Here is a 27,125-nt window from a genome sequence, read left to right as displayed (position 1 = left end):
TTGATCCCATGACCTCAGAACTGTGCCGCGGACGTGCTAACCAGTCAGCCGCCGTGCCACCTCATTTATAAGTGTATTTATTCAGTCATGAAGAATTTGATTTATTAGGTCACAGTTGTAACACTTCTTCATGATGTTTCAGGTGCGTTTTATTTTGTGGACGGACAAGGCTTTGGCTTTTTATATCAATTTCCTGTTAGAACCGTTTCCAACTCTTTGAATTGGAAAATTCCACTCTATTAGTTTTGCTCTCATCGGGACTACCTTACTAGTATAAAAGTAATTGTCAGACATTTTGACGGGGCACTCGTGAATCCTGCAAGCCATTATCATGTAGCTCATTTGTGCCCAGAATATTCTGTTATTAGAAAACTTCAATAACACGTCCCCTTTGGTCATAGTGATTCTTTGCTGGTTTAGCTTGGTGTCATATCGATGGCACTTTAAGTTTACAAATGATCAAAAAATTAGAAACTAGCATGATAGGTTTTTGGGTTTTTTTTGCACTACTGGCAGTTCTCTTATACCTAGCCACTCCTTTGCAGATCTGTTCTCCTCTGCACTATCGTACTCCAGTGTTATTGTTATTGTATAGTGACTTGTTTACCTGACTGCCTATTTTGCACATCTGGCTAGCTGCTCCTCTTGCACTATTTGCGCTACTGTAAAATACTATACATAGCCATAATTATTTAGTATATTATTAGTACTTCAATACTCCAACTCAATACAACATTTTATTTATATCTGTACATTCAAGGAAACTATGCGGGTCAGATGTATCGACATTTCGTTCTGTATACACGTGTACAAGAATGACAATAAAGTATATCTGAATCTAAATCTGAATCTGAGAAATACTGTAAGGCAGGTACATACTTGTGTTGTTGCAGTAATGGAGAAGACAATGGGGGCCACAGCGGAGCAGCTCAAATTCAACAAACGTCCCTGAAATGAAAATACAAACGTGATCATTGGTCAGTTTGAACAAGCAACATCAAAATCAGGCAGGCTAACTGAGGCTTTGGCCGAGACATGTTAAAAAATAACCACTATCTACAAATACAAACACAGAACACAGGATTGCAATTACTGTAAATGAATGATTTTTAATGTCATTAAACACAAATATAACGAAATTGGTGGGCTTCTCTTTTCAGTGTAAGAAAGCGATTTATACCATCTGCTATCTTCAGATTAAACCAGGTCTCCACGATTATTACGTACAACCGTCCCGAATGATGTGGTTTCCCACGAGGTGTAGCTCCAGGTCATCTGTTTTCTGGGTTTTGGGTCTGGTGTGATACAGGCTAGTTATATCCTAACCTAGCCGTAACAGTAGGCGGCACATGCAGCACCGCTATTGCCTTCTCTCCTGATGCTGCCTAAATTCCGACCCGAACTTGATAATAATCCACGGAGCACCCACTGGTAAACACCATTTATTTGCGCTCGCCTTAGAGTCGGCTTTAATTGATGAATTCTTTATCAATGTAACGAGCTGCTAAAAGTCTGTCACCTTTGCAGTTTGTTTTGGTGGGCAGACTGACTTGTGTGCCCGACAGGAAACACTAGCATATTACAGTTACGCCCACCCAACACACACGTACAACCTGCCCCCGTGATTGTCATGATTGCCGATTTCCCAATTGGCACCAACAGCCCTGAGAGCTGATTGGCCGAGAGACTCTCTTTAAATCCCCGGCTTTCAAGAGGAAGCCGTCAGATCGTTGCGACCCTATGCTCCCAGATAGGCAAGCTCATTTTGTCCGACATTTTCCTGCCCTGTTTTTTCCTGCTTGATAACCTGTTGCCAACCTGTTTCTGGACCTGTTTTGCCCCGTTTCTGCCCTCATCTGCCATCCCGACCACCGATCTGTTTTGCCCTCTCTCCTGCCTAATACCTGTTGCCGACCTCTTTTCTTAACTCGATACCGCCCTTGCTCTCCCGTCCCGGTTAGTGACCAGTATCCCTTCAGTCTACCATTATCCTCGCTCAACACGGAAGTGCCACTTTCGCGTTCCCGCCACCCGCTACCCTTGTCTGTCGATCGTCGGATCGTGGAAGAAAGCCCTGCTCTCCCTCTTTATCAATAAAACTGAGTAAACGAACGCTACTGGGTCCTGTCTCCGTTTCTGGCTTGTGACAGTGATAGCATTTGCTGTCTCCTGTCTGCTTTAGGACACAAATCCATGATGCATTTATGTAACGGGTTTTTGGCAGTCTAAAACAGGCTGCCAACGGTACGACACGATCTTTTGGTGTTCCGCAAAAAGACATTAAAACCACAGCTGACAAATCTTTCAAAATGCACAGGAATTGTGATTGATGTTGGCAAGCTGTTTGGATTTATTTTCGTTTTGTTTCTGTCGCCTTTTATGTTAGTTTTTCCGGACGTTGAATGTTGTGCTAAAGTGCTAATTCCCCTTGTAGAGATCAAAGCCAGCAGAGAAGCTTACCACGTGTTGTGTTGCGACCCATTCATTTGCAGGTAAATTGTACCCGTTTTTATACTCATTATTGTTATTATTTCTATTTTCTCATATACATAAAAAGGTTGATGTTGGTTGAAATTCGGGCTAAAGAAAAATATGTTGAATTCATTGTAAACGTTAAAAAAACACTACACGATCTCTTGTTAAAAGTATCTTATTAAAATGGATGTAAACATGTATTGGTATAGTTGATATTCTAATATGTATTTTATGTAAACTGAAAAGAAAGCTCTTTAATATGTTTTTGGCAGTCTACAACGAGCTGCCAACGAGATCAAAGAGATCAAAGCCAGCAGAGAGGCTTACCACGTGTTGTGACTCATTCATTTGCAGCAACGGTAATAAAAACCTCATCATCCAGTCCAGCGTGAATGTGGATCTCTGGTGGGACGGGTACACCGCGGTAACATTTATATCAATGACAATGAAGACAATCCAAATCAAAATCCTTGAAGCAGTGAACAAGCGATAACCGAAGGGATTACTGTATCTCGCTTTGAAGCGTTAGAAAGTGCATATTATGATTCAGATGTTGCCAGGAGTGCCATCACCTTGGCTAGGAGGACGATTCTCCTTCCGTCTGGCCATACGATGTGGTCCACGTGCGCCCTTACATGCTCCCAACGAAGTTCTGCAGTGTGCAGACTCGCCTAAAAAAGACAATCATTTTTTCCTACAATGTCAAATTACTCCAGGGCTCCATGCTCTTACAAACTGTCGTATTTTCCCTTTCAAAATACAAAATAATCTTACACCATATTTTTTTTCAAACGTGTTTATTTATGTCGTTTAACATGGTATATTGTACATGTGTTTCCTAATATTATATATATTGTTAATTAACATTTTGTTGTCAGATACTGAGTTGCTCGACATGAATGAGGTTTATTATAAAAAAAGTTCAAAGTAGCTTGGACGTTCACTGTAGAAGTGTCATGTCCAGCATGGCTGCCGTGGCGACCTGCTGGCCCCGCCCCCTTGGCACCGGCTGTAGCAGATTTTCTAATTTGCGTGTGTGCTTCTTAAGGGCGGGTTTTGTGGATTGCCGGTTGCGGGTTCAATGCATTACTTTGCATTATTCTGTTCTGTTTGACTTGAGGAAACCTGTACTTGCCCGTTCTGAGTAAAAGCCTGTCTTGTGAGTATTCCTAGTCTGAGTTCCTGTTTGCCTGTAAGCTTGTTTTTGTTTTTGTCCCTGAGTGTTGGACGACTTTTATTTCCTTAATAAAAGTAACTGATCGTTAACGCGAATGAGTTCACCCTTCCTGCCTCCTGCCTCCGATCTGGTCCGGTCCCGTGACAAGAAGGAAAAAATACATGCAAATATAATTATATAGAATAATTCATTTTCTTTTTCAAATTTTGATATCATTTTCTTAAATTATTGTTGGTAATATACTGATTAAAGGGATAACCACAAACCTGTCTTTTTTCCTTTTCTCCTTTTATACTACTTTTTTTTCTTAACTTCTTTATACAACATCATAATTCGTAATATAATGCATCAAAGCAAGTGAGCCGTTTGTGAGCCGGCTCTCTTTGATGAGTTGAGCCGAAAAAGCCGGTTCTCTAAAAAGAGACGGACTTCCTTTCACTACACAACTACCACGGAATGATGCATGATGGGAAATCCCCAGACGCATGCACACAGTAGCATCAAACCGCTCGCTTTGTTTGCAACGAAAAAAAAACGATACAGAGATAGAGGCTACCGCGGCGAACTCGTTTGACTTGATTGATTTGCCGTTTCGTGATAGTTACCCATAATTGACAAATTTTTCCGAACAGATTTTCTCGTACGTCATACACGTCTTAAAATGCATAAGAAACGTACTTTGTACGGCAAAACCGTACAGGTTGACAGGTATGGACCTGTGATATATCAATCAGACTGGTTTCTCAATCACCAGGGGCCCCAAAATTGAAACCTGTAGAACACCGTATGGACGTCACCAAAAAACGTCTTGAGCTTCACACGAAGCAGGAAAATATTTTTGTCCACTGTTGCAATCAAATGTTCATACCACATCAATCTCTGTGTTGGAGTGTCCCATATTGCAGACAATGCAGCCGTTCTTCATTTCGTCCAGATGCTCCCTGGTTACCACGTTATTGTTACCTACAGGGGAAAATTATCGACATCTTCGACAAAAAAACTCTGAAATAAGACAAAAATTGTATTGGCCTATTTTGACATTAATTTGTGGTGTCTTAAGTCTGTATGAAGAAATATCACCATTCAGTTTGAAGCTTCTTAAGCTATCTACAGGGTTGGGTAGGGTTACTTTACCTGGATTACTTTCAATGACTTTTGGATTACTCCAATACCAAATATGCTAATACAAGACAAAAGAAACTAAATATGAATAAAATTGCTAAATTTTGTGCAGGCTTGGGGAGTAACGGAATACATGGAAGGGCAAAAATGATGTTGGCAAGCTGTTTGGATTTATTTTCATTTTGTTTCTGTCGCATTTTATGTTAAAGAGATCAAAGCCAGGAGAGAAAGCTTACCATGTGTTGTGAGTCATCATTTTATTCATATTTAGTTTCTTTTGTCTTTTATTAGCATATTTGCTATCGGAGTAATTCAAAAGTAATTGAAAGTAATTCAGTTAAAGTAACCCTACCCAACCCTGTCTATGTATCTGTCTGTCTGTCTGTCTGTCTGTCTATATTGTATTGTGTGGCTTGGTCTAAAGGTTCTTACACAAAATATTTGCAAAAGAAGATAAAACCTGTTTTTCAGGGAGGATGTGTTTTACATTCATGTGTTTTTTTGTTTATTTGTTGTTGCACTGAAAAGTTAAGATTTGTAATTAACATTTTGTTGTGCATTTTTCAGAGATTATGAGATGCTTGACATTAAAGTTGCTTGGTATCAAAATTTCCAAAGATAACTTAAGAGTTAAAAAATGATTTAGTAAAATGAGAGATTTTAAACTTTGATGCCCCCAAGCATATGTTTGCTTATGCCTGGAGAAGGCCTTGATGTTGCAACTCGAAATCCGATTGGCTAAACCAAAAGCTTTACCGAAAGCAGATGTTATTGCTTAGGGCCTTCAGAGTTTTTTTGGAAGGCGTCCTGGTAGATATCTGAGCCTAGCAACAAAAGATAACTAAAATGTGACTGGTTAAATGCTGAAATATAAAATATGAGCCAAATTTGAATTATTGTCACAGTTGCCATGGCGCCCAATTAGTCTCAGCCGTGTGGCGCCAGGTTCTGTCACGGTTGCCACGGCGCCCAATTGGCCCCGCTCATGGACACCGGCTGAAACGTGTTGACGGATTACTCACTGGGAGTACTTGAACGCGGTCCTTTGAGCCGTTAATTGTCAGAGCGTCTGCAAGACTCCGGTTAAACTCTGTGTGAAATGCCTAGTTCTGTGAATTTGCCTGTGTTTGATCCTGTTTTATTTTTGGCATGATCTGTTAGATTTTGACAACTCTTTTGTTCGGATTTCAATCCACTTCCGCGACCATCGATCCCCGGATCGAGTGTGCGCGCATTCCTCCTCTCCCTAATAAACTGTGAGTACGTTACGCGATTGGGTTCTCCATACCTGTTTCCTGTCCTGGTCCGTGACAAATATGTATAATATATCCTGCATATAGGTATATATATATAGTTTTATATATATATATAGTTGCTGCAAATTAATGAGTCACAACACATGGTAAGCTTCTCTGCTGGCATTGATCTGTTTGATCTCTATAAGGGGAATTAGCCTTTTAGCACAACATGCAACGTCCGGCAAAACTAACATAAAAGGCGACAGAAACAAAACGAAAATAAATCCAAACAGCTTGACAACATCAATCACATTACTGTGCATGTTGAGAGATTTGTCAGCTGTGGTTTTAATGTTTAAAATTAACTTTTTGATCGTGTCTTACCGTTGGCAGCTCGTTGTAGACTGCCAAAAACCCCGCCTTCCGGTCACATGTCAAAAGCCAAAACCAAACTTTACCCCATACCAGCAGGTGGCACTGTTGGACTCATCATTGCAGGACACTTATACAGAAACTATACAACATATTTCAGCAGGAATTTCAATAAAACAAAAGTTATTATTACACCCGTTACATATACATGGACAAAATACGATTCCAATATTTTTTAGGCTTACCGCGGTTACATAAAATAGCAGGTGCAGTAGCCTGTTTGTATGATTCTGTGCAACTATGAAGCATCCATGTCAAAAAATCTTTAAAATTGACATTTTGAGACGTTTATCCGATACATTTTTATCCCAAAAGGTAAGTTTCATACAAGTTTATTTATAGTTAGATAAGTTTGGCCACATTGAGCTGTAACCCACAACAATTCAGCATCTATGGGTCATTCATGCACGCGTTTACCTGTGCAAGTTATGACAATGTCAACTTGTCGGACCACCTCACTCAGCCGGGTCACTCTGAAGCCGTCCATGCTATGGAAACATGGAGAAATTGTTTATTATTTTGTTGAAAATATTTGGAAATGTGCACGTGTTTATAATTTTGCTTACCAGGCCTGAAAAGCACAAATGGGGTCCACTTCTGCTACATACACAACAGCACATAATGCTTTCAAGGCGGCGCAGCAACCTTTGCCAACCTAGGACGCAAATCAAATAGCTCATCTCATCTCATTAGCTGCACCGCTTATCCTCAGTAGGGTCGCGGGGGTGCTGGAGCCCATCCCAGCAATCATCGGGCAGTGGGCAGGGGACACCCTGAACTGGTTGCCAGCCAATCGCAGGGACAGACAACTCGCTCACTCATTCACACCTAGGGACAATTTGGACCGGCCAATCCACCTGAAATGCATGTCTTTGGAATGTGGGAGGAAACCAGAGTGCCTGGAGGAAACACTCGCAAGTACGGGGAGAACATACAAACTCTGCACAGGAAGTCCGGTAGCTGGATTTGAACCCACACAGGAGGTTCCCAAGACCTTAGAACTGTGCCGCACACGCGCTAACCACTGCGCCGCCGTGCTGCCCCGCAAATCAAATATACCGTAAATTACGAACTAGAGAGCGCACCTGATTATAAGCCGCACCCACCACATTTCGGGAGGAAAACCGATTTTGTACATACACAAGCCGCACCTGTACATTAGCCGCATGCGCCCACATTGAAAAAACGCAATACAAACACGAAATTAACCCATACCCGATGCAATCCAAAGTACACAGCCGGCAAAATGAGCGGAAAATGATACCGGTACTCAAGATTCAATGCAGACTTGCAGAGTTCGGGTGCCCGTTAAAAGTAATCCAAGGAAAAAAGTGTACACTTCCAAAGGTAAGAGTTGGAAAAATATATATCCACTATTGTCGGCCGCGTCCACAAACACGTCTCACCTTTACTCCACTTCCCGTCCGCCTGCGTTTGCCCCGCCCCTTCTTTCTCATTTGCTCGTACAAAATATCAGAATAAGTTTCTAAAATAAATACATTACAAAAATATACAGTTGCAAATACATATTATACATGGTTACACATATTTACAAAGAAAGACGATACACCGAGAGAGTTTTCAAAGCTTTAATAATAATATTATAACTTTCATGGTTGTATTCTAAAACCACAAAGTAAAACATTTAAATATTTTTTGGATATCAGTATTATATAACATTAATAAGCATTTCTTTGCACTCTTCTGACTTACTCAGAGTCCGATTTAATTGATGAATTTATTTTTGATGTAACGAGCAGATAAAAAGCTAGCTCTCGCCATGCTTTACAGTTTGTTTTTGGTAGTTGACACAATGACTTGTGGGCCCACCCGGATGTTTGACAGCATACACCAGCTTACCACGGTCATGCACACAGACAGTCAGGCCCACAAACAGCCCTTGGCAACATGCCGCCATGATAGCATTTGCTTTGTGTTGTCTGCTGCAGAAAACAATGCACAGTGAAAATCAATGAAGTATGAAAACCTCCAAATGTAAACCATGATACAGCGAGAGATTACTGGATTCACTTCAATCGCTGATCATATTAAATCCAAGGTGGTGGCATCCCATTTGTTTGTGCGCCTCCCTGATTTGGTGGTGTTCTTAGCATCTGCCTACATTGCTAGCTAAAATGTCCTTCTTTTGTGTTAATTTTGTTCATATTTCCACAAGAAGTTGGCAAAACAACTTGGCGGCGCGCATGGATGCTGCGGCTAATAGCTCTCCAGCTAATCTTCTATTTATTACTGTTCTCTTGTCTTTTGCTTTCTTTTCTGGACACATGCATGACCAATAACACTTATAGTCGGGAGGAACTTATTCAATTGGGTGTGCGTCTAAATTTCGACTTTTCGGGCACTTTTTATACCACATTTGATATCCCGATATCATGATTGCCGAAGTGAAGACACCTGTGGCAATTGTTTCTCTGATTTGCTGATGTTCACTTCTTAAGCGGTCAGCGTCCAGACAAGGACGTCCAATCGTACTCCTGTGTTCCTGTGTGTTTCGCCAGATTAGCAAGTACCAAAGACTACTCTCTGTTTTGATTCCTGCCTTCGGTTCCGACCTGTTTCTGCCCCGCGTTTACGAGCTACTCTCCTGCCCTGGCCATCGACCTGCCCGCTAAGACGTATTGATTCTGCCGACCTGTCACGGGACTGCCGTCGGTCCGATCGCTGCAAACCTTCAGCTCCCGCTAAGAGAAGTGCCACTTCCGCGTCACGAGCGACCTGCTCCCCACAATCAGCGATCACTGGATCGTGGGTGCCAACTTACATCTCTTTTCAAATTAAACTGTAATGTAATTGTAATTGTAATGTAAGATCAAACATCAAACATTCCGGTTGTATCCACCAACTCTGTTTGTCCCCCAACATCCCATGTTGTAACAATGAAAATAAAGGCATATTCTATTCTATTCTATTCTAAACTAAGAAATTAACGCAATTGGGTTCCCGTCTCCATTCCTGGTACCTGACACCCGAACGAGATACATAGAGATCCGGGATCTCCGTGGTCGGCCACCCCACTTACGAAGCGACGGAGACGGCGTAGGAACCGAAAACAGAAGCGAGGTTGTCGCTCGGGGAAGTGTGTGAAGCTAAAGATGCTACATCGGCGAAACGGCAGAGAAGAACACGAAAATGTGCCTAAATGACTTGTAAACAAACACTGACCAACGATCTGGTTTACTGACCTCCCCATATCCGCACACAAGCACCTGCTTGCCACCAAACATGATGTCCGTTGTCCGCTTTAACCTGAAGGTGCAAAACCAGTCACTGGTTGATGAAAATGGGAAAACTCATTTTTCGTAATATGAGCGCTCACCCATGCAATATGGACTCCTTGCAGCAGTAGAGGTTGTCAAATTTCTGCTTGGTCACTGAGTCGTTGACATTCATGGCAGGAACACACAACTTCCCAGCCTTAGACAGCTGGTACAGGCTGAAGTCAAATGAAGCCAAACGACAAACTAAATAAAGATTCTCTTTTGGACTAAAGGCGTCCTCGATTATGAGAACTTATGTATATACCGTATTTTCCGCACTATAAGGCGCACCTAAAAGCCCTTATTTTTTTCAAAAGCTGACCATGCGCCTTATAATACAGTGCGCCTTATTTATGGATCAATATTAAGTCGCAAAGTCTTGCAACTAATCCAAGCAGCCGCCGACTAGATTTTCCCCCGAACGCGAGTAGTCCGCGGTCTATGCTGGGGTTTATATACCGGCGTTTCATTGGCTAACCATTGTGTCAATCACCATTTGAATCGATCACTATTGGCTAAAGTTATTCGGAGGTAGAGGAGGCGGATCCTTTTTATCATTTACAGGCTCGTATAGGCTAAGGGGCAAAACAAAGCCTGCAATTGGCCGAAAAAGATGAATGTGAATAGCAAGTCTGGTTGTCTACGGCATAAAGAAAACATGTTTTACCATTCTGTATTTGTAAATATTTTAATCTCCTGGATTTACTACACTCACGGATATAAGAGGACCATGGTTGCACATTATTATTGAACGCAACGACTTCAGTGAGCTACTCCGGCTATATATTTTCCCAGTATCTTGTTTCAGAGTGATGTCGATGTTTCTTTGATGGGACTTTTTTTTAATTAAACTCAATTCCAAGTGTTTTTGTCATATGCACAGTAAAGTTGCGAGCGAAAAAGAAAATAGAAACTAAGGAATGCTTGGCATTTCTTGAATCCCAAGACTTTAACCTTCCGAATGATATTTGGAACGAAGCATTATAATCCGGTGCGCCTTATCTATGGAAGATATAGGACCAAAAACTATTTTTTGGGGGTGCGCACTATAACCGGGTGCGCCTTATAGTGCGGAAAATACGGTAGTTCAATTCTAGGATTGCAATGACTTGCTGAATCTGTCTTCAACTGACCGATAAACTCCTGTGACGCTTTCTTCCACTATGCCTCGTATGTTCTTGAACAAGTCTGGGTATTTCTTGTAGATCCAGTGGGTTAGGTCGCCGCCATCGTCTAAAATCTGGCCACAAAAGAGAAAGCTAAGAAAGCTATTGCTAATGTGGTAAAACCTTTGCTTTTTTTTTTGTACAACCCCTAGCAAAAAGGATGGAATCACGAGTCTTGGGCAAGCTCTCACTCAGACATTTTATTTTGTAGATAAAACTTAGATGACAAACATGAAACAATCGTAAAGTTAAGCACCGCTGTATCTCGTCTGTATGGCGATCTCAAAGCGTCCAATAGCGTCCGCCTCACAGGCAGAAATTTCTGGCCGTGATTCAGCCGCAAACGGCTGTGTGACCGGGCCCTTAAGTCGGGTTTGGGTTAATTTTGTGTTTGTGTTTTACATGTTTAAATGTGGGCGCATGCGGCTTATATACAGGTGCGGCTTGTGTATGTACAAAATCGGCTCTCCTCTCAAAATGTGGTGGGTGCGGCTTATAATCAGGTGCGCTCTATAGTCCGGAATTTATGGTAATTGCAAGGAAATAAATATGGAATCACTGGATTCTGAAGGAAAAAAAATGGAATCCGTGCATTTAGAGTAGAAAACAAGGACACACCCGGTCAATTTTCTTTCCTCAATTGGGCACCTGGCTTAAATTAAGTTTGTTTGTTAGTCAGCAGTTTAAAACAGTGCAGTTATCACACCTTGTAGGGCTCCTGGACTAAGTGGATTGGCAAAAATCATGGCTCCAATAACAGAGATGTATCTTGAGATCAAAGACAGGATCGTCAAACTTCTTGAGGAAGATGACTCTACTTGTATGGTTGCCAAAGATGTGGGCTGTTTACAGTCAGCTGTATTGAAGATTTGGACCAAGTGCAAACAGCTTGGGAAGGTTGTTAAAGTTAAGTGTACTGGTAGGCCAAGGAAAACATGTGGGTGTGTAGACAAACAACTAAAGGCCATATGTATTGAAAACAGAAAAATGAAGGGTAAATGGGAGGAAGTTGGAGTTCGTGACAGAACTGTGCAAAATTTTGACTGGAACAACGAAGTTTGATCATAACACTCTCAGTTTACCTAACTTGCTCAGGCTCCCTGTCCGCTTGCAAGAACTTGCCCCCCTCTTATCTTTCTGATTTGCACGGAGCCTTCGCTCGGAAAATGCGGGTCTACTTGTGACTGCAAGAGCCAAGAAGAAATTTTCAGGTTCGAGAGTGTTTTCCATCCGGGCCCCGGCACTGTGGAAAACTCTGCTCTCTGAGATTAGATCCACAACCTGAGCGTAATTGCTTAAATCTACATTTAAGACACACTTTTTAGCTTATGATTGATGCCGTCCCCATAGTCAAGTCAAGTCACATTTATTATGTAACTTGACTATCCATCTATCTATCTATCTATCTATCTATCTATCTATCTATCTATCTATCTATCTATCTATCTATCTATCTATCTATCTATCTATCTATCTATCTATCTATCTAACACTTTAGGACCAAAATAAGCTAGCCTTACTCATTGCACAATCATGTGCATTGAGTCAAACATTTACTTTAGTTGTCCAGGTAAAAACATGAACCCGATGCAGTAAATTATTGCAGATTTTAGAGACCAGCACATGAACGATTGGGCCAGGAAAGCAGGGTTCAGCGCCCTCTCCTGGCCACGGACTGTAGGTGTACACCAGTTTCTTTCCAAACCAGCCAACATCGCAAGAAAAAATAAAACTACAGCAAGGAATAAAGACCATATAGAAACCAAAAAGGAACAAAAGCAGATATTCTCACCTCAAACAGGGTGTGAAAATGCATTTGCTTTACAACACAGAACTTTTTGTTTACAAGGTATCACTATGCACTTCATGATTTATGTGTGCAATTTCTATTTACGTGTCCTACTGTCTTCATGTCTGTCTTAGTGTAGCGCAGGGGTAGGGAACCTATGGCTCGGGAGCCATATATGGCTATTTTCATGAGTATATATGGCTCCGAAATAAAATGTAACTATTGCACATCTCTCTGTGGCGTTCCAAAGTCAAGTGATTTCGTCCCGATTTTGGTCCATATAAAGCCGAAACAACTTGATGCAGACGTTTGATAAGAAACCATTTAAACTGATAAATCAAAACGCTGGCGAAAGACTTTGATTGGGTGAGCAGTACAAGTGGGCGGATCCCTGAACACAGCGACTTCAATATATTATATTATTATAATCTATATTCTTATATTATATTATAATAATATTAATAATAATAATGATAAATTAATATATATTATTATACCAGCTCAGTAGCCTAGATGGTAAGGCGCCCGCTTTGAGACTGGGAGGTCGGTGGTTCGCGCTCCGGCCGAGTCATTCCTAAGACTTAAAAAGTGGTCGGCGGCGCCCTCTGTTGGCTGCGGCTGCATCGGCTCGCTACAACGGGTCAGGTGCAATCGACATTTCGTTCTGTGTACATTGTTACACAGAATGACAATACAAGGAAATTATTATTATTATTATTATTATTAATGTTATAATAATAATAATAATATAATTATAATTATTAATAATATGATATTATATTATATTGTATTATTATATTATTCAATATATTAATATAATAATAATCTAATAATAATATTGATAGTCAAGGCACTTCCTTCTCTCTCTCTCGCTCAGTGCAGTCTACACCCAAAGTGAATATGACGATATGCTTATCGTTTGCAGTCATTTGTGACATTTTTACAAAAGAACTTTGCATGCACCTTGTTTTGAAACCGTTATTAAGGACAAATTTCATGGAAAAAAATTGCCTCAACACTCTTAACTTAAGGTGGAAGACATATTGTAAATGGCATATTTACATTGATCTGGGACACAGGATTTGGCTTTATTATCATTTCATACATTTGATGAAATCATCAAATGACACACAGTGAAATAAAATGGGCTGAAGAATTAGCTTTTGTCTAGAGAGCGTGTTTGGCAGTTTTTTTTTTCAGTTTTGTCTGAAAATATATGATATGGCTCTCTCAACTTCTAAAATATTTTTTGCTTTTATGGCTCTTTGGGTCAAACAGGTTCCTGACTCCTGATGTAGTGTGTCCTTGCATAATGGTTTTTTGTTTAATCTATTTTCTAGACACTGAGGGCTGAGGGAAACAAAATGTATATTTACCTCCTTTAGTTTAAGATGCCTTCGATGTTGCGTAAAAATTTACTTGAGGCTGCACTTAAATGAGTGCGTCATGTTAGGCACCAAAAGTTAATGTCAGAAGTGGGATTCGAACCCACGCCTCCAGGGGAGACTGCGACCTGAACGCAGCGCCTTAGACCGCTCGGCCATCCTGACTTGCGGTTACTCACAGATGACATAATATATATTTTCCTGTACGACACGTAACGTTCTGTGTAATTATTGTGTGATTATTCATTCATATCATACCATATTACATTTTGGATGCAAAAAACAAGTCTTTTAGTATTTTAGACCACGACTAAAAGAAAAATAATTGTTTACTATGTTTATTCTTAATCTAAGATTTTCGAATAGAGAAAAATGCGAACACAATTTTAAAACGTAAATTTGAGTAATAATGACTAAATTTTAAATATATAAAGGTAGAAATAAGTCAATCGAAGTTTAACTAGTTACATTTGAATATACCGGTAATGGGGTTCAAATAGGGTACAGTAAGAATGCTAAAATGTGGTAGGCTAAAGGCAATTTTTCATTTAAAAGTAAAGAAATGCTCAATATTATTAATAATACTAACAATGATAATGATATATATGATAGATAAATTAATACTTCTACTACTACTACTACTACTAATAATAATAATAATAATCATAATAATAATACTACTAATAATAATAATGATAAAAATAATAATTCCGCTACTACTGCTGCTATTAATAATAATAACAATCATTCTAAAAAATACTACCTATTTAGGACATCTTTTTTAATGAATATTTCATCCTGATTCCGATTTTTCTAAGTTCACTATAGCGAATATAAAAAAAAGCATTATTAGATCCCCAAAATGAAAAAAAAAACAATAGTAGACCTAGATATACACTCTTAAGACTAAATATTAAATATATAATTATAATAATAATAATAATTTCCTTTGTATTGTCATTCTTTGTAAGAACGAAATGTCGATACACCTGACCCGTTGTAGCGAGCCGATGCAGCCGCAGCCAACAGAGGGCGCCGCCATTTTACCAATGTTATAAGTCTTAGGTATGACTATTTGGAACAGGTTGGGATTTCTTGTCTGAGGTTGGGTCCCTCCTTTTCAACAATTCTAGGAAGTTCATGACAATTTTTGTACTGTACCACATTGGGTTCCCAAATATCAGCAGCAACACAGCGGTCGATGCACCACCAGAAGTCGTCCTCTGACTCCCCTCTCCATGCAAACACAGAGGTACCTGAGTGACCAATATGGTAAATATCAGCATAAGGCAAAAGGTTTGGAAACAAAAAGAAAAGTCACGGCCGATGTTCCCTCTAATTTTCCTTACGGGTCTGAGCGTTCACACAAAGTCGGGTAGCAACGCTTGAAACAACAGTGAGCAACCATAATCCCAAGTGTGGCAAGATAATTAATTATCAAACATGTCCAAAACTTGATATCAAGTTACATTTTGCTGAGTTTCCAGGAATACAAAATTATTTTTCCCTTTTGAATGATTTGACTCATGTATTATTGCAAAGGTTGTACGGCCTTACAATTCTTTCACAAGATATCCATTTTTTTTATTTCCTGATATATTTTCTCGCATAATATTAACATTTTGGGGGGCTTATTGCTAAAGTCAATCATTATTAAGACTATTTCGTGGCCATATTTACCCAAATAAAATACATATATATCTATAGTTAAAATCGAATCATACCAAGAGCAGATTTCCTCACGTCCTTAATGTGATGTTGTTACAAGGGAAAGAGACGCCGCCCACAACGTGGGCGTAATTTACCATACTTCAGGGAGAAAGTTCACATGAGCATTTCAGAATAAACGAGATGCAATTAGACTGATTATTGAAACGTTACTTCATGTGTGTTTGTGTATGAGAAACATTGTTTTTATATTTAGTAATATAAAAACAAGCTAATTACCTTGAGACAGAAATTCAAGAGATTTACATTGAAAACCTGACATTTTTTAGTCGGTTGTAAGATACAGAACTGTACTTAATCACATTTTTTAGTGGAAGTACAATGTTAGCAACAAGATTCACTTGATATAATTGGAAATGATTTGAATGCAACACAAACTTTTGCTTATTTTTTCCGTGTTTTTTTTCTACTTTTTTTTTAATTCTTTTAAAAAAAAATCTCATTGTGTTTATTTTTTTGGAGCTGTTACTCTTTTCTTTTTGTTCTCTATTTACTTTTCTTTTCTTCTGGCTTTTTTTCTAAATTGTTCCTTCTTTTTTCTCTTCCTTTTGTTTCTCTTTTTCTCAGCTTTTCACTATTTTTTCATTTTGGTATTTTTTTTCTTTTTTGTTCTATTCCCCCCTTCCTTTAAGTCATTTTGTGCATAATTTTACATAATATTTGGTCATGTTGGGATTAAAGTAGCAAAAACAACCCGAAGAGCCGTTTAAGACCCGAAAGAGCCGGTTCCTTTAAGTGAGCTGAGCCGAAGAACCCTGTTCTCGACAAACTCTACTAACTTTACTCAACTTCGTTCTACTTCGACTCGACTTCAAAATACCGCATTTAGGACACAACATCAGGGAACCCGTGTATTTTTACCTTCATGAACTGTAACTTTGACTTAAGTCGCTTCTTAATTAGTAATTTTGAGCCTTCATTTTTGTGGCTAGATTTCCAGAATGTGCGAGCAGTGCGCAATTGCGCACGCGCGCAGCTTAGAGGGAACACTGGTCACAGCATGCCCGGTTTACCTCCTTCGGCCAGGGCCGCAGCTACGTTGTTTTGGGTGGAGAAGATATTGCAAGCAGACCAACGGCACTGTGCCCCCAACACTGCCAGGGTCTCTATAAGAACCTTGAAAACACACATGTGTGTCTGGGGTTAGATCTGGGCCATATTTCAGGATTGGATCTCACAATTGCTCCCGAAATGCTCGCATACATAATGTTGGGAATTAAATATCAAAATGTATCGTTTACCAAATTGTTCGAATTAGTAATCTGACTCCATTAACCAAACACAACATACATTCTGTCCCAACAATGCGTGCTCGTTTCTTTTTGTGAAAAGACGGACAAGAGACCGTCATTTCCACACGGGGGCAGATTTAATTTCTTAAATAAATTAACTAAGTGAACTCCATCGAATTAGCCGAATCAGTGTCGCTCGAGTCTTCGTCGAGCATCTTTTTCGTTCTCCCTCGATCTTGTCAAGTTCTTCTCTCGACCCACGTCTCTCCGCCAGCTGGTGTGCCGGCTCCTCCCATGGGCGGGCCGGGAACGCCCCCTCGCCTCGATGTCTGAAATGGTCAAAACATCCCCGAGCGTTTCCACGTCATCAGGGCTTTGTTCTCCAAACATCGCCTGCCGTCCCCCGTCATCAGGGCCCCCCTGCGTCGTCGGATGTGCTGATTATCTTATCAGCCCATGTCCCAGTTCCCGTTGTTTCTGGAAACATCATTCTTCACAAGGTTGCATTAACCTCGCCCCACAGCTCAGCCAGTGAATATCTTATGCATTTAAATGTAATTTGTATCTGATCGTATAAAATTCCTTATAGTCAAATGTATAAAATCCTTCGCACTGAAAAAGCTGCGGTCAATCATGGACAATTCATCACATCCACTACATAGCATTATATCCAGACAGAAAAGCAGCTTCAGCGACAGACTGCTGTCACTGTCTTGTACCACGGACAGACTAAAGAGATCTTTTCTTCCTCATGCCATGAGGCTCTTTAACTCCACCCGGCGGAGTAAAGGCCCACATTAAACCACACCCCCTACATTGCATACTACCGAATTTTATTGCAATATGTATTCTGTGTAGCACTATCTAGATACTCTATATAACACGCTACAGTGGGTATTAGCACGTCACATTGGGTATTTGTATATTGTATTCTTTTTGCTTTATTATTGTATTGTTCTCAGCGCAGGGATGCTGCTGGAAATGTGAATTTCCCTGCGGGGATGAATAAAGTATCTATCGATCTATCGATCTATCTATCTATCTATCTATCTATCTATCTATCTATCACTGTGTAAAAACAGAGATTCGCAGATTTACTGACAACAGGGGATTGACAGGACAGGGTTTAAATAGTGGGGAAGCCAACCTGCAGCTGGCGCCACACGGGCCGGGCCAATTGGGCGCCATGGCAACCGTGACAGTTGGTATGGCTTCTATGCCTGTTCTCCTTGCAGGTTCAAAATCCACTGATGCAATTTTTCCTTATCTTAAGGAGAAAGAAACTTTAAACTTAGCAGAAGTGGAAAGTGAAGCAGCTTCCTACCGCTGTCTGAGCAGTGATGTGCGTGCAGCAGGCAACCTTGGCTCCAGCTAGAGGTTTATCCCCTCCAACTTTCGTCCTCAGAAGCATCAATGCTGGCATCTCTGAAGCATTGAGAAATCATTGTACAACAGTCAGCATGCAAATGAGTCATTTGTGAGGCTGTCAGTGAGACTGTGTGTAAGTGAGCGACTGTGTTGGTGCTGGGATGGGGTTAATTATTAGATTTTGAAGTAAATGAGTGAGCAAGTGTTTGAATGCTTATTGAGGTCAGTGTGAAATGTCTTCTCCTCACCTTGCTCTGCAACACCGATTTCACGTCGCCCAAAAGCGGCCTGTTTGACGTTTTTTACACAGAAGTCCGAGAAGTCCTTTGTTGTCTTCTGGACCTTGTCTCGAGGCGAATCGTCATCCTTGGAGCTGGCACTGCCAACTGCGTAACACCGTATAGAAAAGCCCCGCTTACCATTAGCTTTTACGCTGAAGCATAAATGATTTTAAAAAGACACCTGGGCAATGTTCCCTGTAATTTTCCACGGGTCTGAGCGTTCACACAAAGTCGGTGAGCAACGCTTGAAACAACAGTGAGCAACAGCAATCCCAAGTGTGGCAACTTGACATCAAGTTACATTTTGCTGAGTTTCCGGCAATGCTAAATTATTTTTCTCTTTTGAATGAATTGACTCATGTACTATTGCAAAGGTTGTACGGCCGACAAACGTCGTTTGTTTTTACAACAATTTTTTCACAAGATTTCCATTTCTTTTTTTTCCTGGTATCTTTTGTCGCATAATACTAACATTTTTGGGGGCTTATTTAGTCGGTTGCACGATGTACAACTGTATATAATTACTTTTTTTGGTGGAAGTACAATGTAGGCAACAAGATTCACTTGATATAATTGGAAATTATTTGAATGCAACACAAACTTTTTCTTCTTTTTTCCGTGTTTTTTTTCTACTTTTTTTAAAATTCCTTTAAAAAAATCTCTTTGCGTTTATTTTTTCCGAGCTGTTACTTTTTTCTTTTTGTTCTCCATTTACTTTTCTTCTGGCTTTTTTCTAAATTTTTCCTTCTTTTTTCTCTTCCTTTTGTTTCTTTTTTTCTCAGCGTTTCACTACTTTTTAATTTTGGTATTTTTTTCTTTTTTGTTCTACTCCCCCCTTCCTTTAAGTCATTTTGTGCATAATTTTACATAATATTTGGTCATGTTGGGATTAAGGAAGCAAAAACAACCTGAAGAGCCGTTTAGGTTCCTTTTAGTGAGCCGAGCCGAAGAAGCCGGTTCTCGACAAACTCTACTAACTTTACTTAACTTCGTTCTACTTCGACTCGACTTCAAAATACCGCATTTAGAACACAACGTCGGGGGAACCCGTGTACTTTTACCTTCATGCACTGTAACTTTGACTTAAGTCGCTTCTTAACTAGTAATTTTGAGCCCTCATTTTTGTTCGCTGGCTAGATTTTCTTGTGCGCTGAGAATGTGCGAATAGTGCGCAATTGCGCACAGCGCGCAGCTTAGAGGGAACACTGCGCCTGGGTGAGACAAAACATCCATCCATCCATCCATCCATCCATTATCTGCACGGCTTATCCTCAGTAGGGTCGAGGGCGTGCTGGAGCCCATCCCAGCTATCTTCGGGCAGTGGGCAGGGGACACACTGAACTGGTTGCTAGCCAGTCGCAGGGCACACAGGGACAGACAATTCGCTCGCTCATTCGCACCTAGGGACAATTTGGACAGGCCAATTCACCTGACATGCATGTTTTTGGAATGTGGGAGGAAACCGGAATGCCTGGAGGAAACCCACACAAGCACGGGGAGATCATGCAAACTCCACACAGGAGGTTCGATCTCATGACCTCAGAACTGTGCCGCACACGCGCTAACCACTGCGCCGCCGTGCTTTCCGACAACACATTATTTATTTCAAAAATGTCCCCGCACCTGAACTGTCGCTGTCAACCGAGGTCTGTGGGATAGAGCGAGTCAAAGAGCGCGGAACGTTCTTGATGGGTCGCTTGTTGAATTCTTGTTTCTGTTCCGTCATTTGTATTTGCTGTTGAGGATTGGATCAAATGAAAAAGGTGTTTAAACTTTGGTAGATACTCAAAATAAGGTAAAAAGGCACTAATTGATTTTAAACTTGCTAGGAGGATTAGGAGAGGAGCTTTCAGATAAGAGAATTCCGTCCCTTCCTGAAGCCAACCTCCCAACCTCTTCTTTTTATCAAGAAACGAGCGAGAAAGATGTTCGCACTTTCTTTGCAGCCTTTGCCCCCTTCGGACAATGGGGAAAAAGAAGGCCTGGATCCACGGCCTTGTCTCCTTGGCCATAAGGTTGCATATTATCATGTTTCATGTCAGAGAATTTATTTGAATTTTACCTATATCACTTAACACACCAATTGTAGAACTTCATTTTGAAATGCATCAACAGGAACTCAACCGGTCACAGGACACGCCTCCGGTGACTGACATCAACAGCCTTTAAGAGAAAAGTGCGAACATCTTTTTCGCTCTCTTTTTTTGTCACATGCCCCCAAAAGGAGAGGCCTTGCAGCCTTTGCCCCCTTTGGACAATGGGGAAAAAGAAGGCCTTGTCTCCTTAGCCAATGAGGCCTGGCGCAACGCGGGCAAGTGGCGGGGGTGGTCAACCCATCTTTTTTGCTCTCTCCATTGGCTGAAAAAAATGCACGATGAAGTCAGGAAAAGGAAAAAAAAGAACCTTTTCTGCGGAGGGGGACCGCCAAACTTTAGAGATAAAGTGTATTATTCTGCAACTTCTAGTGGAAAAAAAAATGTTATTTGTTAAGGAGCCAACAAAATTGGTTTGAATTGTAAGCGAAAGTACATAACATTTCATATAAACGTGCGTTTATTTTAAAATACTCGTAGGTTGAGAAATTTGCATTCATTTGACTTATGAGGCTCACGTACATGGAGCTGTCATCATTATTGGCCATTTTGCTGCTACGGGTACCCAAAACCTCAAACAGGCCGGGCAAAGAAATGATAAGAAACATGGTGAATTTTGGTCACTTTGAGACTGTCATGATTGCCGATTCAGAGCACCTGCGACTGCTTAATTGGCGCCAACAGCCCGGACAGCTGATTGGCTGCTGAACTCCTTTTAAACCCCCGACTTCCAAGAGACCCCTGTCAGATCGTTTGCCGAACTGTTGCTTCCACCTCGGCAGGCTCTTACGTCAGACTCTGTTCCTGCCCTGTTTTTCTCTGCCTGATCCTCGTTGCCAACCTGTTTCCGGACCTGACTCTGCCCCGTTCTGCCTGCCCGTTATCCGAACTGTTTTGCCCCGCTACCTGCCTGCCTCCTGTTGCCGACCTCGTTTCCAAACCTGACACCGCCCTTGCTCTCCAGTCCCGGCTAACGACTTGTAATTCCTGCCTCTCTTCAACCCTCCTCGCTCGACACGGAAGCGCCACTTCCGCATCTCCTGCTCCTTTTGTCCGTCAACCATCGGATCGAGGAAGCAAGCCCTGCTCTCCCACTTTATTAATAAAAACTGAGAAAACGAGCGCTATTGGGTCCTGTGTCTGTTTCTGTTTAGTGACAGAGACTCCGTAGTTAGTATTCTTACTTGTACTTATTAATAATCATTTTCGGTTGCACTACACAGTACAGCGACATCTAGAGGTCAAAATATACACAAAGTTCCTTTGATGAAATGAAATGAAATATAAAAACTGCAAGAATACCTTCCATTAAACAGTATTTTGGAACTGAAGTCAGCAGTTAAAGTATACACCAGTTAAAGTAACCCTACCCAACCCTGCGTGTATGTCACGGTTGCCATGGTGCCCAATTGGCTGCACCCGTGTGTGCAGGGTTGGGTAGGGTTACTTTAAGTGGATTACTCTCAATTACTTTTGGATTACTCCTATACCAAATATGCTACTAAAAGACAAAAGAAACTAAATATGAATAAAATGATGACTCACGACACGTGGTAAGCTTTCTCTCCTGGCTTTGATCTCTTTGATCTCCGGCAAAACGGACATCAAATGCGACAGAAACAAAATGAAAATAAATCCAAACAGCTTGCTGACATCATTTTTGCCGTTACATGTGTTCCGTTACTCCCCAAGCCTGCACAAAATTGAGTCCATTTTATTCATATTTCGTTTCTTTTGTCTTGTATTAGCATATTTGGTATTGGAGTCATCCAAAAGTCATTGAAAGTCATCCAGTTAAAGTAACCCTAGCCAACCCTGGATATAAATAAAATTTCAAAAGAAGATGGCTACCTTGACACACACGGACTGCACGGCATCCTGGCCCTTGGTTTTGGTGGCATTCACCAAACTGTACATTTTCTTCATATTTTGACCTCGGCGAAAGTGAGCGCGCTCTGTCGTTAAGCTCGATGTGAAGTCGCAAGTTCACAGAGCAACTCGACACGCCTCGCCAAAAGCACAGACTGCACTCAAAGGAGTCTTTGTACGAGTTGAAAAAAAAGCTGAGAAAACAATAGGAGCACCACAATTGAAGGTCAGTGGAGCTGAGATAGGAGCAATCGATTAGTATTGACTTCATTATTACTATGATTTGATTTGATCATTTCAGTTGTGTTTTATTTTGAAACTAGATGTGAGGACCACTGTGAGCAATTTTCCCTGTAATTTTCCACGGGTCTGAGCGTTCACACAAAGTCGGTAAGAAACACTTGAAACAACAGTGAGCAACAGCAATCCCAAGTGTGGCAACTAAGTCAATATCAAACATGTCCAAAATGCAAAAAACATTTTCACTTTTGAAGGAATTGACTCATGTACTATTGGAAAGGTTGTACGGCCTACAAACGTCATTTGTTTTTACAACAATTCTTTCACAAGATTTTCATTTCTTTTTTTTCCTGGTATCTTTTGTCGCATAATACTAACATTTTGGGGGGCTTAGTTAGTCGGTTGCACGATACAGAACTCTATTTAATCACATTTTTTAGTGGAAGTACAATGTTGGCAACAAGATTGACTTGGTATAATTAGAAATTATTTGAATGCAACACAAACTTTTTCTTCTTTTTCTCTGTTTTTTCTTTTTTTAATTCCTTTAAAAAAATCTCATTGTGTTTATTTTTTCCTAGTTGTTACTTTTTGTTCTCTTTTTACTTTTTTTCCTTTGTTTCTTTCTTTTCTTTTTTTTCTGGCTTTTTTTTGGAATTTTTCCTTCTTTTTTCTCTTCCTTTTGTTTCAGCTTTTTTTCTTCCCCCTTCCTTTAAGTCATTGTGTGCATAATTTTAGATAATATTTGGTCATGTTGGGATGAAAGAAGCAAAAACAACCTGAAGAGCCGTTTGTGACCCGAAAGAGCCGGTACCTTTTAGTGAGCCGAGCCGAAGAAGCCGGTTCTCGAAAAACTCTATTGACTTTACACAACTTCGTTCTACTTCGACCTTGACCTCCAAATACCGCATTTAGAACACAAAGTCAGGGGAATCTTTGTATTTTTACCTTCATGCACTGTAACTTTGACTTAATTGGCTTCGTAATTAGCAATTTCGAGCCCTGATATTTGTGAGCTGGCTAGATTTTATTGTGAGCGGAAAAGCTCTGGGTAGTGCGCAATTGCGCACACACGCAGCTTAGAGGGAACATTGACTGGGAGGTCTTTCACCTTCACGGTTCATGGATCCCTCAACCGCTCGGGTCATCGGGGCACCAAACTAAGTCACAACAAGTCATTTTTATTTGTATCGCCATTAATGACAAAATGTCCCAAAGTACTGCATACTGCACAGGCCACAGCTATAATATCCCCAGATCCCGGCTACCTGTAAGCTGCTTGATTCCGTCACCTGTTTCCTGTATCAATCCCGACCACGCTTCGTTTTCCCGTTCTGGCTACCCGACTCGTCCGGTCCACGATCACGCTCTGCTCTCCGCCTCGCCATCTGTCATCGGCCACGGGGGCTTCCTTTTTTACCTGTCCAGCGAGCAGAGATCGCTATTTTTTCCTCTCGACTCGACTTCCCCGATCTCTTAATAAAGCATTGTGTGAAACGTTACGCATTTGGGTCCACCGTTTGTTCTGGTCGTGACATTGAACATTTCTGCTTCGTTGGATATTGCTTCTTGTAATCCGTTCGTTCCGCAATGTTATTTCCGTTTAAAAATAAGCAAACTCGTAATGGGAATTAAATACCAAAATGTACCGTTTACCAAATTGTTTGAATTAGTTATCTGACTCCAATAACCAAACACAACTTACATTAACCAAACAACTAATGCGCGCTCGTTTCTTGACGGAAAAGATGAACAAAACTGACATTTTCACACGGGGGCAGATTTAATTTCATTAACAATTAACTAAGTGTACTCCATCGAAAACTGACAAATTAGTGAAGTTGGAGGCTCTGGGAAGCCTTCTTCTGACGTCCTTTAGCTCTCTTATTATTGGTCATCTTCTCCCCGCACAATAGCGTGCTGACTCCTCCCATGGGCGCGCCAACGAAGCCCCCTGGGCTCCGCCATCTCGGAGAAGAGCGCCGCGATGTCTGGAACGCTCAAAACAACACCGAGCCTTTCTACGTCATCAGGGCCTTGTTCTCAAAACAACGCCTGCTGTCCTCCGTCAGAGTCCTGTTATCAATATTCCCTAGTCAAAATATTCTGCATTTGGAACAGCGTGACCTGTCATTAAAGCCCAGTCAGTGAATATCTTGCATTAAACTCAATAAATGTAACTTGTATTCAATCGTATAAAATCCTTTGTAGTCAAAATGTATAAAATCCTTCACTCGTAAAATTATTCCTAACATGGTAGTTAGCCCTCCCCTTTCCCATCATGAAGGTGAAATGAAATGATCTGCATTTCTATAGCGCTTTTCAAGTCAATGACTTCCCAAAGCACTTTACAATGTGCTCCACGTTTCCCAATAGCGTCCTTGCAGCCATGTAAGGCGCTAACCTGCTTATTGGGGGTATTAGGGGTTCAGCGTCTTACCCAAGGACACTTCGACATGTAACACGGACGAGCCGGGATTCGAACTGGGATCCCTTGATCCCAAGACGAGCGCTCTACCTCCTGAGCTGTTCATGCTCGTTTGATTCATGCAGAGATCGCGAAATTACATAAAATTTGCGCCTTCCTCAACACATATATTCCACCTGTCTCACTCTCACCTTTACTGCTTGGGCGCCCCTGGTGGCCGTTAGAAAAAATACACAAATTAGCGGCAGGGTTGAAAAGTTGGGGAAGAGTCGTGGTTTACATACCTGTCAAGCTCCAGGGCTCCATGCCCTTACAATCTGTTGTATTTTCCCTTACAAAATACAAAATAATCTTACACCATTTTTTTTAAAAAACGTGTTTATATAAGTACATGTTATACTGTACATGTGTTTCGTTATATCATATATATTGTTAATTAACATTTTGTTGTGAGATCCTGAGTTGCTCGACATGGATGAGGTTTATTATAAAAAAATTATAATAAAAAAATGAAGTAGCTTGGACGTTCACTGTCGAAGGAAAAAAATACATGCAAATAGAATTAAGTAGAATAATACGTTTTCTTATTACAAATTATGAATTCATTTTCTGCATTAAGGGATAACCACAAACCTGTCTTTTTTCATTTTCTCCTTTAATACTTCCTTTTTTTCTTAACTTCTTCATATAACATAAAAAAAATCGTAATATAATGCATCAAAGCAAGTGAGCTGGCTCTCTTTAATGAGTTGAGCCGAAAAAGCCGGTTTTCTAAAAAGAGACGGACTTCCTTTCACTACACAACTACCACATGAATGCAATGGGAAATCCCCAGGTGGCAGACACATGCACACAGCAGCATCAAACCCCTCGCTTCGTTTGCAACAAAAAAAAAAAAAAAAACCAGATAGAGGCTACCGCGGCGAACTCGTTTGACTCGATTGATTTGCTGTTTGGTGATAGTCGGTGTATACCCGATGGTACCCATGATTGACAAATTTGCGTTTTTCCGTACAGATTTCCTTGTACGTCGTACACGTCTTAAAATGCATAATAAACGTACTTTGTACGGCAAAAACGTACAGGTTGACAGGTATGGGTTTATAGTCCGAATTTTACTGTACTTTAGTATCCGGCTGGTTCCTTAAATCCAGTATTCACTCACCATATCAGTCTTGAGCGCCTCTGTGATGACATCCTCCGTCTCAGCTTCCTGTCCTTCTCTCCTCAGACCCTGATGAGGGGCCCTCCTGTTCTCAGCCGCCTTCAGCATCTGCAGCAGGTTGGGGCCCGTATTGCAATCGCATCCTTCTCGCCTGTCCTTCGCCTGCAACGCTTGAGAACTGGGCTGGTCCGACACAAGTAAGGTCTCACCGGAGACTCTTGTCAACTGCTGTTCCTCCGCCATGAAAACGTACTTTGGAGCCGGAGTACTTGTTGCTCAAGTGGACGGAAAAGCTAGCGTGCTTGGAGATAAGGGCTGTTTGGACTCCAAACAGTTGTATTTATCTCAATGTGAAGACCCAAGTAATTAGTCTTGCTAGGAGTGTTGACATGCAAAACACTGCTTGTTGGCACACTGAGAATAAATACCAAACGCTAAAGGTACTTTGTTACTCTTGTAAGCTTTTCTCTATTTTGACTGTACTTGACTTAACTTTTTGCATTTTGCCAAACTGTCACAGGAAGTAAAAACATATTTCGCGACAAGATATATATATATATATATATATATATATATCTCATCTCATCTCATCAGCCGTCCCGCTTATCCTCATTAGGGTCGCAGGGGGCTGGAGCCCATCCCAGCCATCTCCGGGCAGT

At 40.9% G+C, this 27,125-nt stretch overlaps 1 protein-coding gene and 1 non-coding gene across 2 annotated transcripts in view; both read right to left on the bottom strand.

Moving 5' to 3' along the window:
• Positions 1 to 26,778, bottom strand: part of LOC148362143 (S-adenosylhomocysteine hydrolase-like protein 1) — a 33,558-nt gene extending 6,780 nt beyond the window's left edge. The window contains exons 1-14 of the mRNA XM_088339567.1: positions 26,467 to 26,778; positions 20,295 to 20,406; positions 18,639 to 18,776; positions 18,347 to 18,447; positions 16,804 to 16,906; positions 15,224 to 15,318; positions 10,856 to 10,962; positions 9,782 to 9,898; positions 9,648 to 9,711; positions 7,011 to 7,099; positions 6,862 to 6,932; positions 4,521 to 4,615; positions 3,048 to 3,146; positions 880 to 948 (exon numbers count right to left, since the gene is read on the bottom strand). Coding sequence (XP_088195693.1) covers positions 880 to 948; positions 3,048 to 3,146; positions 4,521 to 4,615; positions 6,862 to 6,932; positions 7,011 to 7,099; positions 9,648 to 9,711; positions 9,782 to 9,898; positions 10,856 to 10,962; positions 15,224 to 15,318; positions 16,804 to 16,906; positions 18,347 to 18,447; positions 18,639 to 18,776; positions 20,295 to 20,406; positions 26,467 to 26,709 — 1,503 coding nt within the window. The 5' untranslated portion in view covers positions 26,710 to 26,778. The remainder of the gene's footprint in view (positions 1 to 879; positions 949 to 3,047; positions 3,147 to 4,520; positions 4,616 to 6,861; positions 6,933 to 7,010; positions 7,100 to 9,647; positions 9,712 to 9,781; positions 9,899 to 10,855; positions 10,963 to 15,223; positions 15,319 to 16,803; positions 16,907 to 18,346; positions 18,448 to 18,638; positions 18,777 to 20,294; positions 20,407 to 26,466) is intronic.
• On the bottom strand, positions 14,145 to 14,227 carry trnal-cag (transfer RNA leucine (anticodon CAG)). Its single transcript has one exon. It is a non-coding gene; the product is annotated as a tRNA-Leu (tRNA).
• Positions 26,779 to 27,125: the final 347 nt, after the last annotated feature.

The sequence above is a fragment of the Urocampus carinirostris genome, chromosome 7 (genome assembly GCF_059441175.1).
Source record: "Urocampus carinirostris isolate Australia breed hairy pipefish chromosome 7, RoL_Ucar_1.0, whole genome shotgun sequence".
Lineage (NCBI taxonomy): Eukaryota > Metazoa > Chordata > Actinopteri > Syngnathiformes > Syngnathidae > Urocampus > Urocampus carinirostris.
The sequence above is the reverse complement of the archived record's forward strand: the minus strand, read 5'-3'. Positions and strand labels throughout refer to the sequence as shown.